This window comes from Lissotriton helveticus, chromosome 8 (assembly GCF_964261635.1).
Source record: "Lissotriton helveticus chromosome 8, aLisHel1.1, whole genome shotgun sequence".
NCBI classification, from domain to species: Eukaryota; Metazoa; Chordata; class Amphibia; order Caudata; family Salamandridae; genus Lissotriton; species Lissotriton helveticus.
In genome coordinates this window covers 268824218-268839449 of record NC_136069.1, presented here as the reverse complement: position 1 = coordinate 268839449, position 15232 = coordinate 268824218, and the positions used below count along the sequence as shown (strand labels likewise).

At 44.3% G+C, this 15232-nt stretch overlaps 1 protein-coding gene across 6 annotated transcripts in view; it reads right to left on the bottom strand.

Annotated features, from left to right (window-relative positions):
* GRIA4 (glutamate ionotropic receptor AMPA type subunit 4) overlaps positions 1 to 15232 on the bottom strand; it is a 933658-nt gene that overhangs the window by 174513 nt on the left and 743913 nt on the right. For all 6 annotated transcript variants that reach the window (XR_013599810.1, XM_078657023.1, XM_078657022.1 and 3 more), the window contains exon 6: positions 14992 to 15150. Coding sequence is in view for 5 of the 6 variants with exons in the window: in XM_078657023.1 (XP_078513149.1) it covers positions 14992 to 15150 (159 nt within the window). In the remaining variant the exon portion in view is untranslated. The remainder of the gene's footprint in view (positions 1 to 14991; positions 15151 to 15232) is intronic.

Sequence of the window (15232 nt, the reverse complement as noted above, 5' to 3'; positions counted from 1 at the left end):
TGAAACATGTCGACTGATATTAAGACTAATTGTAATTAACCAAACCATTGCACTTGGCTAATATTCCGATGACATAATTTTTATCTGTGTCTGAGGGATCTATTATTAAAACAATTTTTTTGATACTCATTAGACACTTTTAAGTATTCTCACTGCACGTCTACTTCACGAAACCTGCTCCGCAGTAAGTCTGGCATCGCAGCCCCCCAATAGGTACTAGACCTTTTTGGTGGGGCCCAATGATGAAGCATGACACCGACCAGGTCGGTGTGTGAGGGCTTTCTTACCTACCTAAGTTGGGTCAGGTAATGATTTTTTCTCCCAATTTCTTTGCTCCTTCAAGTGGTTACTGTTATACCACAGACCTCTCTTTTCTTGTTGAGTATTTTCATGTGCCATGGAGTCAAGGTCATTTTGAGACACTCACATACAATTTCCCCAAATTGAGAGACAATCCTGCCCAATGGTACACCCAGGTTGACAGATCTTTTAAGATCTTGAATATTTTGCAGAAAAATGTGAATACCTTTTTGATATTATGGTACCTTGTGATGTATAGGCTTGGTGCAAAATAGCTATACAGTGGTCCCTGTGAACATAGTCTCATTTGGAGAAGATCACCAATTTGTTATATGCAATTCAAGTCCTGTACACCAGGTAGGGAGTGATATTTTGTGCAAATTAAATTGCACTATTTGCTGCACACCAGAAGGTGAAAAGTTCCCCAAGTATGATGAGGACCTTGACTTCAAAATGGCAAGACAGGCACAGCAGTTGGGTTGTTCCCTGTGAAAACAATAGAGAACCTACCTCCTGATATATGAGATACTATGAAACCCGAAGTTTGAGATTTTTCAGTTAAAGACATCTGACTTATTAAAAGTGGAGAACCTATTCACATAATGATTAAGCCAAATGTTGAGTTTCCGAGAACACCACTATGCACATGAGGCAGTGGCTGGAATCACTCTGGCGAGTGAGTCAATGTTATGACAAGGGATTTTAAGAGAGATAGTCAGAAATCCATGCAGGACCTATAAAAAATTAAACACAAGAACTGACATCGCTGAACTTCCCATCATCCATTTGGACAGGAAGTCACATTCCTGGTTTTCCCACCAAACTGGAAAAAAAAGAAGCCAAGCAAAAGGACTTCAGTTTCCATCTCCCATCAGCGGAGGAAATAACATCACTGTACTCTGCATTCCTCCCCCACCCCCACCTCCAGGACCTAGTTAATGGCAGCTCCAACATGGGCATGCAGCGGACGCATGTAGTGGGCATGCTGATGCCATACTAAACGGTACAAAAGGGGGTGGGGACGGACGGAGCATCTGAACCAATCAAACACTCACACCCAGTCAACAGATCTGGTTTTAATCCATCACCGTTCTTTAGCCCACTCTGCCACCCCAGTTCAGACATGGCCATATGCAAATCAGTCTGACCCTGTGCCTCATGGGAACAGTCCAGCCCGAACTGCCAAGCCATGCCTTCCCTGGACCGGAAACAACCTTCCAAGTTCAGATGCTCCGTCCATCACCACCCCCTTTTGTACGGCTTTGTTTGCCATAAGTTGGCTGGGTATGCTCAGACTTGTGTCCCTTGCTCACTTTGCCACTGGATTCAAGCAAGCCTGGCTGGCAGCATTCCAAGCTGCAGCTGGGGCAAAATCATAGAAGCAGACTGGCTCAACACCCTCAGCATGGATCAAACTAGCCCTACATGCAACCTCAACAAGGACATCAATAACTTCAACAACTGGATCAAGAACTGCACAGAGTCCCTTGCACCCATCAAATCCACCAAGCATAGTAGATCATACAACCTGGCCAGCTGGTACACAGAAGACCACAGAGAGACCAAACAACACTGTACACAGCTAGAAAGGAAATGGAAAGCCATCCATGACCCATCGACATCCCAATTCCTTCAGTGTGGTCTCTCCTCGACTTTCCGTTTGGGTGACCCCGGATGTGGCATCTGTTCCATGTGGTTTCACCTACCCCTCCATTCTTGTTCCCTTCCTTAAACTGCTCCACATTATAACATCCCCAATGGAAAACCAGAAAATAAAGACTGCAATTATCAGCAAGAAAATATATACAGAATGACAGAAAGCACAACTGCTCGCAACATCTCTAACTTGCCCAAAATGCAGCAGGCAGGCTTGTAACAGGATCCAGGCTTCACAATCTTGCTACTCCGCTTCTGAGGGACCTTCACCAGCTACTTGTTAAAAAAGGAGTAATCTTCAAAGCACTTGTAAAGGCACTTGTAAAGGGAGGGAGCACTGAAACCTGGATCAGTTTTCACACACCCACAGACACCCACAGACAACCGCAACCAGCTCATTGGACAGTAACTGCAGCTACTTACCATGCTTCGCTCTCCGCTGTGAAGATCCCCCAGGAAGAGGGGGATACCGGATGAAAGTAGAGCGGACTTGTCCTGCGCCGCTCCTCCGATGATTCGGTCCGACCTGGAGCATCTGCAGCGCACCTGAGATCCTCTGCAGTAGCCCCACGAGAAGCCACTAAATGAGACCACAGTTCGCCACGAGCCCGGACTGCCGATCTGATTTTCGGAGGGATTCACGTCGCTGTCTGCACAGGAGCAGCACTGGCGGTAGGAAGCCTGACCCCAACATGGCCACCACGCGCGACCTCCACAACATAAACTCGATGCCCGCAAACTCCTACTGCCCCCAATCTGACTACCAAAGCTCTGACTCCCCTAGAAGCCAAAAGGGGAACCTTTAGAATAATTAACCGCTCTCATTAGCGGACCAATGACACGCTCGATCACAGGATGAGCCCGCCTGACCGCAAAATGGCCGTCACGCGCGACCTCCTCGACTCCAATTGAACCGGGCTGACCTCAAAGGCCCCCAATTCAACTAGTATAGCATGGGCACCCCTTGCACTCAAAGGGAAGCCTAGAAAAAAAAAAACTATCGCCCCTACTAGCGGCCCGCAAGCAAGCCTGAACACTGGATAACCCAGCCTGACTTCAAAATGGCCGCCACACGCGACCTCCTCCTCACCAAATGAAGTGTATCAACTTCAAACGCCTCCAATCGGACTAACGGACCACGGACAAGCCCGGGGACTTGAAGATCTAGTGCCCCCTTACCCAGTACTGGAACGCAGCCACCCTGGGGATGAAAAAAGGGGATCCTTGCAAAAATCAATCATCTGCGGAAGAATCCTGTAAAAAATCCAGTCACATGAAGAGTATCCCTGACTCCAAAATGGTCGACACGTGCGACCCCCCCGACCACGAATGAAACTCTCCGACCCCTATTGCCCCCAATCTGTCAACAGGAGTACAGACACCCTGGGGAGCCCAGAGGGGATCCGTGAAAAATCGAATCGCTCTGGCCAGCGCCACGCCAGCAGATCTGGACACTCGTAGATAAAGCTAACCCTACAATGGCCGCCTCACGTGACCCTCTCTCCTAAGATTAGGTCCCCCCTCCTATTAGCGCGTCCTCCTGACCAGCAGAGGTCACTCACCTGACCTCATCAACAAGACTAGCACGGTCGCACAGAACACGCAGGCCGAACCACGACCCGACAATAAGCCTGGTATTGAGAGTAGCTGAAATTCTGGTTGACCGCAGGACGCCTACCCTCTAGCCCACTTTGAACCACAGACTACCTTTTGAATAGATCCCACACCGTGCCTCGAAGAATCCTGGGTAGCAGATCACTAAGCCTACCAGGAACTACGACCCCTCCTAGGCCCGGATCCGGTCGGAGTCCTAGCTACACCTATTAACAGGCCCGTTCAGCCCCCACGGGTAACACATTCACCCTTCTCATATCCATCTCGATCGACCCACCCCGCCCCCCCGCTCAGGCACCCTGTGCTCACACTTCACAGTCTCCCTCCCCACACCCACCTCGACCGAATCACCCCGCTCCCCCCCCCCCGCTCAGGCACCCTTCTCTCACATTACCTACACGATGGCGCATGACTCGCCACCCTCTCCCACGCAAGCCCTACCTGCCCACCTGAAACCACACAGCCGGAACTCATTCACCATCATCTTCCCCCCTCCTCTCTACAAAAATGAGACACATTTTCAAACAGAAACTTATCCGTCAACACATAGAAACCCTATTCACAGACATCTACCACTCAGCCTCCAAAGGACCGACTTAGATGGACCTTATATTCCACACTGAGAGACTGAAAGATTGTATCTCCATGATTAGAACACAACTGGCCAAAACCACATCCACTTCCCACAGTTGCAAACTTACCACCATACTCCCTAACCCTACGGCCAGAAGAGGGACCACATCCGTGACCATCTACACGAATGGCACGGTTCTTATTCAGGCAAACAACAAAAACCTTGAAGCCTTTGACTCCCTATTTCCAGCATTAAGATCTGCCCTCCCATCCCTACAGCACCCCTTCTCAATCCCTATCCCGCCTACAATCACAGCTAACGCCAAAACCTATGTTTCTATCATCCACCCACCCGGTACCGGTCCGGCCCGCTACGCTCCCCTTCACACGCCAGGCCTCGCCACTTCCCAACTCACACCTACAGCCAACCAGCCACAACAGGAAACTACAGTCACACCTCCTAGAACCCCACCAACCCATCACACTTCCCCTACCAAGCCTATCCCCCAGCTCCTTACGGAAAGCTCTACCTCGCCCCCTTACTGGATCCCTCCTCAGCAAACTCGCCGATAGACACCACTTTCCCCAATAGCTGCATCCCAGCTCTCAGACACTCCAAGCCCTCTCTTGTCTCTATCCATCCCCTCCCTCTGACCTCACACTCGATCGCGAAAAAAGACAACCCGACATGCTCCACCAATAAAAGACCCAACCCCTCAACCTGATACACACCACACAAGATGATGCGCCAGATACCCCCAACTCTTCCCATGACTCCTTGGCGCAGCGTCTCACGGTCCTTGAAAGTCAGATAGACACAATCTCACTGGGCTTAACCGAAATCCTCTCTAACCTAGATAAAGCCCGCAGACCCCTGAAATCCCCTCCTGGACTCCCGACACCTAAAACGCAAACAGCCCTCCCGGGCCCTCAGAAATTCCTGTTATCCAGCAGCAAAGTCCCCCACCAGGGTTTTGAAATCAGGCTCACAAGAAACCTCAAAAACCAGAGTCCCATCTCCTAGGATCAAGATCTGTTCATTGTCTGATATAATTCACATGACCTCAAGGCCCATTAGAACAGAAGCTCCCATGTCAGACAACGAAGCAGCCATGCTAGCCGCCTCATACGATTCTCCCTCCTTGGACTCTCCTAAATCCAAAATCCAAGTGATCACAGGCCTCCGTAAAGACCCTCCTTGCACAAAACCCCTGAGATGGCCTGTCCTCACCGCCATACCTAGGGCGACCAAAGAAAGAACCACCAGCAATCAAGAGCTTTTCACCAACTGCTTACTGATCAACTGCAGATCGGCCTCACTTCACGCAACGGAACAAGCCGAGGCTATCCTCTCACATGACATTGACATTGCGTTCCTCACGGAGACCTGCCTGAACAACATATCTCCCCCTTGCCTAGACATGTTGGTACCACCTGGCTTCTCCCTGATCAACAAAGACAGGATAGATCAGCGAGGAGGAGGGGTTGCTATTATCCACAAAGATAGTCTGGTCATCTCGGAAACCACATCTTTTCAACTACGATTCATTCGAATGTCTCTCCTCCATCATCAAGACCAAGGATAGCGGCTTCCTACTGTGTCACCTGCTCTATCACCCCCCAGGTAGAAACTCCGCATTTGGAGAACAATTTTCTGACCTGATAGCGCAAGGAGCACTCGGTGACTCCAGTAATTTAATTCTCGGTGATCTGAATATACGGTGGAATGAGACAAACAATCCTCGAATCCAATCGCTATCCAGTCTCCTATGTGATAACAATCTTACACAATATTGTACAGAGGAGACACACTACAAAGAAGCCACACTGGATGCCATCATTGCACAAAAGAACTCAATCACGATCAACCACATACTTCCTGTCGACTGATCTGATCACCACATGATAATATTTCATATCAATCACCCCACTCTCTCCCACCAATCCCCTCAAGATCCTCCCAAATGGATGAGAAACCTTTCTCAAGCGTCCCTGGATATCCTGGAAGATCAGATAAGCTCACTCCTCCCGGACAACAAAGACCACCTATCCACCAGTGACCTCACTGATCGGTACAATTCCGAGCTAGTGTCCTTACTTGACAAAATAGCTCCACTTAAATTCAAGAGGAGCAGAACCATTCCATCCAGAACATGGTTCAACTCCGACCTCAACTCAGAAAGGAGAAACTTAAGGGCCAAAGAAAGAAAATGGAGAAACAACCCGACCGCCATCCTTCACGATCAACTGAAATCAGCCCGTAGGAAGTACAACAACCACATCAAAAACAAGAAATCCAGCTTCTTTCGCGAGGCACTGGACAGTGCCAAAAATAGACCGAAGGAGCTCCATAGCATCATCAGACAACAAACTTCCAAGCCAGTGGCCTCATCCGTACAGGCGTCCAAAGAACTCTGCGACAACTTCACCCACTTCTTCAACAACAAGATCACAAAAATCGAACTATCATTAGCCCTCAACAACTCACACCCCATAAAGAGTATCACAGATGTACCCCATGCTCTCTCTCCTGGCTCTTCGCCCACCCCCTGGCTGAGCTTTCGCCCCGTGCAAGAATCAGAGATAATCTTGTTGATTTCCACCGCCAAACCATCAGCGCATATCTCAGATCCCATTCCTCCCCTGCTAATCAAAAAAATGGAACACGCTTTTGCACCGCTTTTGGGCAAAATCATAAACAGGTCCTTAAAAAATGGAGTGGTTCCCGACTGCCTAAAAATGGGGCAAGTCACCCCCCTGCGAAAAAAAAACCTGGTCTAGATGCGACTGATTTGAAAAATTTCAGACCTGTATCAAACCTCCCCTTGCTCTCAAAAACACTTGAACGTTGCGTACTTCATCAATTAACACAGCACCTGGATAACATCAACCTATTGGACCCCCACCAGTCTGGTTTTAGAAAAGGCTGCAGCACAGAAACTGCGATTCTGAACATCATGGATGACATCCATGGATCACTAGACTAAATGCTGCCTCCTCATTCTCCTTGACCGCTCGGCAGCATTCGATTTGGTGGACCACAAACTCCTCATTGGGGCGCTTCAAGAAAGAGCTGGTCTCTGTGAGGTAATTCTCAAGTGGTTTTCCTCCTTTATACACAATCGCACACAAAAAATCAAAATCAAGAACTTCACCTCCGAAACGCAGCGATTCAACAAGGGCGTCTCCCAAGGCTCGGTACTCTCTCAACAACTCTTTAACATCTACATGGAACCGCTATCCAAACTACTCAGAAAAGCCAACATCCACTTCCACCTCTACGCGGACGATACGCAGATCTATCTGGAAACTACCTCGCTCAAAGACATCCAAAGATTAAACGACGTCTTGAAAGATGTGCAAGAATGGCTGACAAACAATCACTTGAAACTAAATCCAGACAAAACCAAGACACTAATCATCTCGAACAAGGAGGATAACCCACAAATCGCTGAATGGTTAAAGGCTATCGATGCGCTCAAAGGGAATCTTACTCCAGCAGACTCTGTCAAATCTCTAGGCATCACCTTAGACCCAAAACTGAACATGATGAAACACATTAAGAACTCGGCCAAAAGTGCATTCCTTAACCTGAGACTTCTGAACAAAATCAAACCCTATATTCCAACAGAGGATCTCAAACTGACCACACAATCTTTGGTACTGTCAAGACTGGACTATGGGAACGCAGTCCTAACAGGAATTCCTAAAGCGCATCTGGCACCGATCAAAACAACATTACATGTGGCAGCCAGAATGATCACCGTCATCAAAAAATCAGATCATATCTCCCCTGCACTTAAAGAACTCAAATGGCTTCCAGTAGAAATGCGAAGTAACTTCAGAACGGCCTCCCTAACCCACAAAGCCCTCTATACAGGCAAAGCCGAATACCTGGCCAAAAAACTCAAAAAGGCAGGTCAGGCCAGAAATTTGAGAAGCTCTAACTCCCTCCTACTCATCCCACCTAACACTAGAAGGAAAAGAACAGCGGACTGCTCTTTCACTGGAAACGCCCCCACAATTTGGAATTCCATCCCTCCGCACATCAGAACCATACCCTCCCTTTTGGAATTCAAAAGTCAATTCAAATCATTATTCCTTACCCGTTCCCTTGGATGTGGACAACACGGGACAGACAGCAAGCATAGAGCTATATGATCCCTAAGAACCTTGAAACCAAAGAAGCTCTACACGACAATTATGATGCTCTATATTATGTAATTCGTTTATTGTACATCGCTCACTTGTCATGTTTCTGTTGATTATATACTATGCTCCTTCTGTAAAGCGCTCTGATACCTCTGGGTCTTGACAGCGCTATAGAAAACTTCTAAAATAAATAAATAAAAAAACTACCTATAAGGCTGCACTCAGACGCTATCACCAGCAAATAAGAGAAATAATTATTATATTTATCATATTACTCTGCATTGACCCAAGCAATTTGAACACTGATATCACCTATATCAGTCAAGCGTGATCAGCAACATTTAAGAAGGTAGGCCTTCTGCCCACCGCGTCGATATTTGTATTCATTTTACAGGTATTATAAACTATTTGGAAGCCATAGATCAACAGATGGGCTAGTTTTACATTCTATAGAAGACGACACTGTAGATTTAAATTAAAGGATTACAACAAACCTTAAAAGACAATTTTTTCTCAATTTATTGAGCCTAGGGGCATTTGCTATTACCCGTTTCAAGTATCAAACAGTCTATTAATCAGGGACAGTAAGGCAATGATGATTGTGGTAATTGGGGCAAGTAAAAATCAGTTTCTCTTTCAGCTACCATGTCAAGTAATCGTGTAATGCAAACTAACGTCGAATAAGTTTGGAGATTCCTCACACTGTTCACATCAAAATTAGAAACATGATATGAATGTTCATAGAATGACGGGTACGATGCCCTATTTTACAGGTCTTTTTAAATCACATTGACAGATGGAAACAAATTAGCTTAGCAGAACTTTTTTAAATAAATATTTCAAATTAGTTTTAAGGATTTAAAGAGCCATTGTTGGTTCAGTTTCCAAGGGCACACTGAGGTTTCAAATTTCTTGGAATGTATTTGCCTAGTTACATGAACAAAGGTAATGGGCTGTGTGGTAATAGGATGTAGCTGTGAGTCTCTAAACAGCTACTCAATCTCTAGTTGACAGTAACCAATAGCCATATAGTTAAACTAGATAGTAGAGTTGTTTACCTTAACCCACTAAGATTCTTTGGTACTTGTTTAAAGAGACAGGAATGGTTTATTCCAACCCTCACCTTAGTTGTTAATACTCCACAAGGCATATTTTGTGCTATGTGTGCTTTCACATCTTGAGCCCTGAATTATATATGTGGTAGTAGAGTCATCATTAAGCACAATTCTTCGAGAATTTCCTTTCTTTAGAGCACAATATCCTAGAGTAAATCCACTTAGATTGTATACGTGTATTACATTATAGATTATGGACACATAAGAGATGTTTTGAGAACAGGTTTGAACTTTATAAATGAAAGGGTATATCATGTTGATAAAGAAGTCTTGATAATAGGATCATGCACATTTCATTACCTGTTTATGTTTCATATTAGATTTTTTCGTCTGACAATGCATTGTAAACTCGAAAATGTATTGGGGATGTCAAAGACATGTTCTGAAAGAGTACAGCATGTACAATATGATTGAAAGTTGAAATAAGTGAATAACTTGAGTTGTTGAAATTATGATTACAAATTTAATGTAAGAAGAAGGTCTGAGTGGATATTCTCTTCCTAGGAGTGCAACATGATCCAAAGAAAGGAGTTTCTTTGTATATTGTTTGGCTAGTTGTTAAAGAAATGACTGTTATTCCTAAGACATCTACACCAATAAAAAAGCTAAAGCAAAAATGCAACAGTGTGAACACTTGATCAATGTATAGTCATCATTATGGCATTAATCATACATAGCATTGTGAGATGCTGGTTTTCTATCTGGTTTAGATCCATCTTGATTTGATTAAGCTTTGTCAAATAAATCAACAAGGACACAGTTAATGGTTCTAATCCCAATATAAAGTATGTTTCTTTCATCGAGTGGTCTGGTAGGACATGAATCAGCTAACTATTTGTTTTTTCTCCTGATTTATAGAACATTAAGAGATATTTCCCCTTTTTCAGTGATATTTTTTAAAATGCTACATGTAATCTGGCTCTATGCAATAAACTAGGAGGTCACTTCCATTTAATGCAGTCTCCAGATGTTTAAAACAGGGCACTGGATGCTGTGTTGTGTTGTAGTTGTAACATTTGAGCAAGTGGTCTAAACATAGGGAAACAACAGTGGATTCTAGCTAATGGACATGTTGTCAAAGAACTATTGATAAGGTAGTGGAGCTTGATAAGATGCAAATAAACCTTACATCTGTGTAACAATGCCATGAGGCATCCCCATTTTAATCAACACTGCCCAGAGACAATGCTTCAGAATATGTTTTAATGTCTATTTGGTACCTGTAGCAACTACTGATAGGGAATAACAGGTGCAGTAAAAAGATCATGGACTAGTTCATGCACTTTGCTTATATGGATAACGCCATGTTGTTTTACCCAGACATGATCATGGCTACATCAAGCTGACCTGGACCTCAATGTGTTAGTGTATATTTTAGATTCAAACTGAATCAAAACGATAGATCTATAGATAGGTCTTGTTTTCTGTGCTTTGGAAACACAGGTGTACATTCACAGTGGGCCTTGTTGAGGAAACATTCCAGATGCTCCATTAGGCATTATTACAAGTGTCCTGGTCATCCTAACTGGGGAGCAAATGCAAATCAGCATTATAAACACTGTTCAGGTTTTTCACTTTCTTTCTCAGAAAAACTTTGCAAGGTAAATCTTGGTAAAGGTTGTGTAGGACAAAATGTACAGTATGAGTTTTACATTCAAAATCATGCAAACGTGGTATTACCAGGCAATTTCCCATTTAAGATGTGGCACTCAGAAGGATGCCATAGTATTGAATCCAGTACATACTACACACCTCTGCATCAATATTTACTGGAAGCAGTACTACCATGGCAAAGTTATAGGGCACTAATAGTGATGCCCCTTTACTTAGTGGCTGAGTATCAGTGCCCCCTCATTTGCTGTTTTAGGCTTATGGGCGGGGTTGGGAGGGTTCTATTACTCATCAAACACATATATTCCCATAGTCCACTTGGATACATTTGATAACTTGTTTTACTCTTCAAAACTTTATTAATCTTTAGTTATATCTTGGCTACTTGTTGGGTCAGATTACTGCAGCTGCTCTGCTCCGCCCATGGCTGCTGCTATCGCGATTGATGGGTCGATGATCTCTGGCAACAGGTGTGGAATATTTGAGCTATGATGTCCTCCCACTTGCTGTCCTGGAGAGTTGTGATCTCCAAAAACATCCTAAATCCCCAAATTCCTACATTTCGTTGGGATACTGCAGTGCCTCGTCTATTGCTGCAAGAAACCACATGTCCTTTCATTCATGCTATTGAATGAAGCCAGCTTATGCAGGACATTCTAGCCAGAAGCATGGTCTGTGGAACTCATTAAAAGGAAACATGAGGACATGAGTGTCGCCTAGTGGTATACAGCCTTTACAACGAAACTTTTACAACGAACTACCATTACAACGCAACTTTTACAACACAAACCATTACAACGCATAGCGCTGGGGGGCGCTCTAGGATAGGGAATAGGTTTAATGTACTATCCAACACCTTCCCTACTATCCACGGGGACTGGAGTTGGAATAGTAAATTAAACTATACACTATCCAGCGCCCAAAAGCATTATGCGTTGTAATGGTATGCGTTGTAAAACTTGCGATGTAAAGGTAGGCGTTGTAAAAGTATGCGTTGTAACGCCATACATCCTCGCCTAGTACAACATCCATAGCCTTTCTTTGGTGTTTACTTTAATGTTTGTTGGGCCAAGAGTAACTTGTGGAGTACAAAACATCCACCTACAGCTGCCTGCACTTTATCATTGTTGGTTTTCTACGCTTACCACATAAACAGAGACCTAAAATCGTGCACTAAAAAATTACAATCATTCTTTGCAGAGACTCTTCCGAGAACAATAGCAGTGTCTATTTCAGAGGAAGAGAACATTTCATTTTTGTGGAGCAGTAATACATACCAGAAAATAGTGTTTAAACCTTGCAGCATTCAGCAACACGTCAATATTTGTTGTATAATGTGAATTAAATGTACAGGGTGCCCACTGCTCTTTCAAGTATATTAAAACCGCTTACGTTTTCCAATTCCATTATGCAGGGCATGGAGATATCAGACAATATAATTGATTGGTGCCGAGGTGAAAATATTGAACCACAAGCAAGATCAGAAAAGCTAATTGCTTAGCCAGTCCAACAGAAATCTTGATAAATTGATCAACATCGGTTCTAACTTTGAACTAAGAAACAATACAGCAAGGAATGATGTGCCCAAATATGGAAAAACTGAGTAATGGTAATAGAAAACAACAATAGCAATGGAGTTGCTCATATTCACATTTCCACAAATTTAGAAAAGAAAAGGGAAAACAGAAAATGTGCTGTGAAATGTATTCTGGAACAATATGTGCATCAATTAAATATTTTTTGGTAGAATTAACAATTGTAGTAGGGTTTACAATGGCCACATTTAGAAAATGATGTAAATGATATAGCTGAGGGCATGTTTTCAAGTTGGATGGTAATAGGAAATTCATAAATTTGTGGAGGAAATGCTTAATTTACAGGATAATTCAATGGCAGGCCTTTCCAACTCCATTCTGGCACTCCCCGATCCTTCACACTTTCCCCAGAATGCTTTGTTACTGCCAAACTCCCAATCAGGCTTAGCACCCAGTTCACAAATATTAACACGCCTATGATTCACTTGGGTGCCCAAATACATTCATTAGGGATGAAACATTCTTTCCTGATTCACAGTCTCAGAAATGTTGGTATTTTGCTCTCACATAGGGAATTGTCGCAAATGGAAAATTAATATATTCGATTTAGAGGCATTTTTCTGTGATGAAATCTACACCAAGGTTTTAGCCAATCACAATGTGCAGCTGTATCGCCACTCTAGAGTGGAAATCAAACCTGTGAAGGGCAGCAGTGAAGGTGTTTAGGGTGGAAATTATGAGGGAACATCTCCAAACGTTTTAGCGAAGTACGTGAAGGGCTTTCTTCAAGAGGACGTTAAAAGTCGAACGCATTTGTGTGTCACATTTGTCCACTCAGAGAACTGTCACATTCCCATAAGTGGAAATCTTTCTTGTAAGTAATACTGGGAAACTAAGGTGTCACAGGATTTCTGGACTACTCCAGCGATTTTGTGAGTTTCTAAAATGTCAGAAATGTCGTCCACTCATTAGACTTGTAACTGTTTTTGATAAATGTGCAACATGACCTAGTCTTTTTTTAACACACTATTTATTGACACCATCAGGATATCTGGCAATACAATGCCTCAACAATGCATGTATTTATTCAGGTTACATAACAAATTAAAAATCAACAGTAGTCGGACATTGTACCCCGCTTACCCATTCCCCCTCATGAGCCCACCGCCCCAAAATGATTCAGATTAGGATGGAACCTCGTGAGGGTCTCCGCCATCAGCACTCTCATTATAGCTCCTGATTTCCACAGCCACATGTTCAACCTCAGAAAACACTGGCTCCAATCGTAGCCTTATGAATTCAGCCCACACTTGCCAGATTTTGTTGTATTTCCAGGGACAACCCTGGGCTGCATATACTAGTGTCTCTATACCCATGCAGTGGTCAAGTCTCTTTATCTACTCCCCCACTGACGGGGGAGTATCGGCTTTCCAATGGTGAACTATATGCCCTTTGGCGACTAACAGCCTCAGTTAAAGTAATGCCCCCTTATATCCGTTCTAGTCTAAATCATCACTTGTGTGAAGTAGGATGGGTTTCGGGTCCAAATGGACCCTCTAGCCCAGGACAGAACCTAGGCAGGGGGTGACTCTCATCCAGAATGGGGCCTCTTTGCCGCATCCCTAGACCATGCGTATGAAGTCACCTTCTGCAGCATGACAGCAGAGGCGAGAGGGGGACTCAGTCACCCTCATCCCCCTGAACCTCCACTAGGTAAAGTATACCCTGTGAAGGTAGTGTAATTATATTAAATGGAATCTGGCTGCTATAACCGTGCTCCGGCGCGACACCCTGGCCTCTGGCCACTCCTCCTCTGTAAGGTCCCCTATGCCAGTCTCCCAAGTGCTACGCAGTGCGCTGATGGGGTCAGGCTGTTTAAGAAGCAATGAGCAGTAAACCATCGCCAGTTTATGGTCCCACCAAAGCCTCCTAGCCTTTCAGGAGTTCCAGGGCCAGAGACCACTTAACTTCCTCTACTTGGCAGAACATTTATTGTGTTCAGAAAGAACAATTCTCTGCTGTTCGTTTCTGAGGAAAATGCTCCTGCCAACACAGCACTTTAGTTAGAAATTAACGCCAGGAGAGGCCCCATGTCTTAGCAGCCCGCGTCCCATTCTTTTTTATTTTTCAGAAACAAACCGCAAAGTGGGAGCTCATTTCCAAAAAAACCATTAAAATATAATCCTAACAGATAGGGAGTGTTCAACTTCCAAATGCAGCCTTTGAAGATTTGACCTGCCCAGGCCCACCCTGCCATGCGTGGTGGATTCAGCAGGGACATTGTGTCAGGGCACACTCTCATAGAGCCTTAAATGAGGTCACAATACATTTTGAGTACAGATCTGTTATTGAAACATTGTTTTGCTTCCATGATCTTTGTCAAAGTGGTGTATACAATATGTTCATAACTTGAGCATGCACAATTGAGTAAATACCTTGGGAGGGCTCTCAGATCCTGGGTATTCCCTTTGGTCGAGTTTTTTCCAGCGCTGCATAAGTCTAGTGACAATAGGTGTGTTGAAATTTACTAACTGAAATCCTGTTACATTGGCTCCTCCATGCATGAACCTTTCAAGAGAAATATCCTTGAATCCCTATAAAATAAATTTTACACTTTGACGTTTTAAGTCATATGTCGTCAGTTTCACCAACAGAGCATGAATCATCAAACTGTTT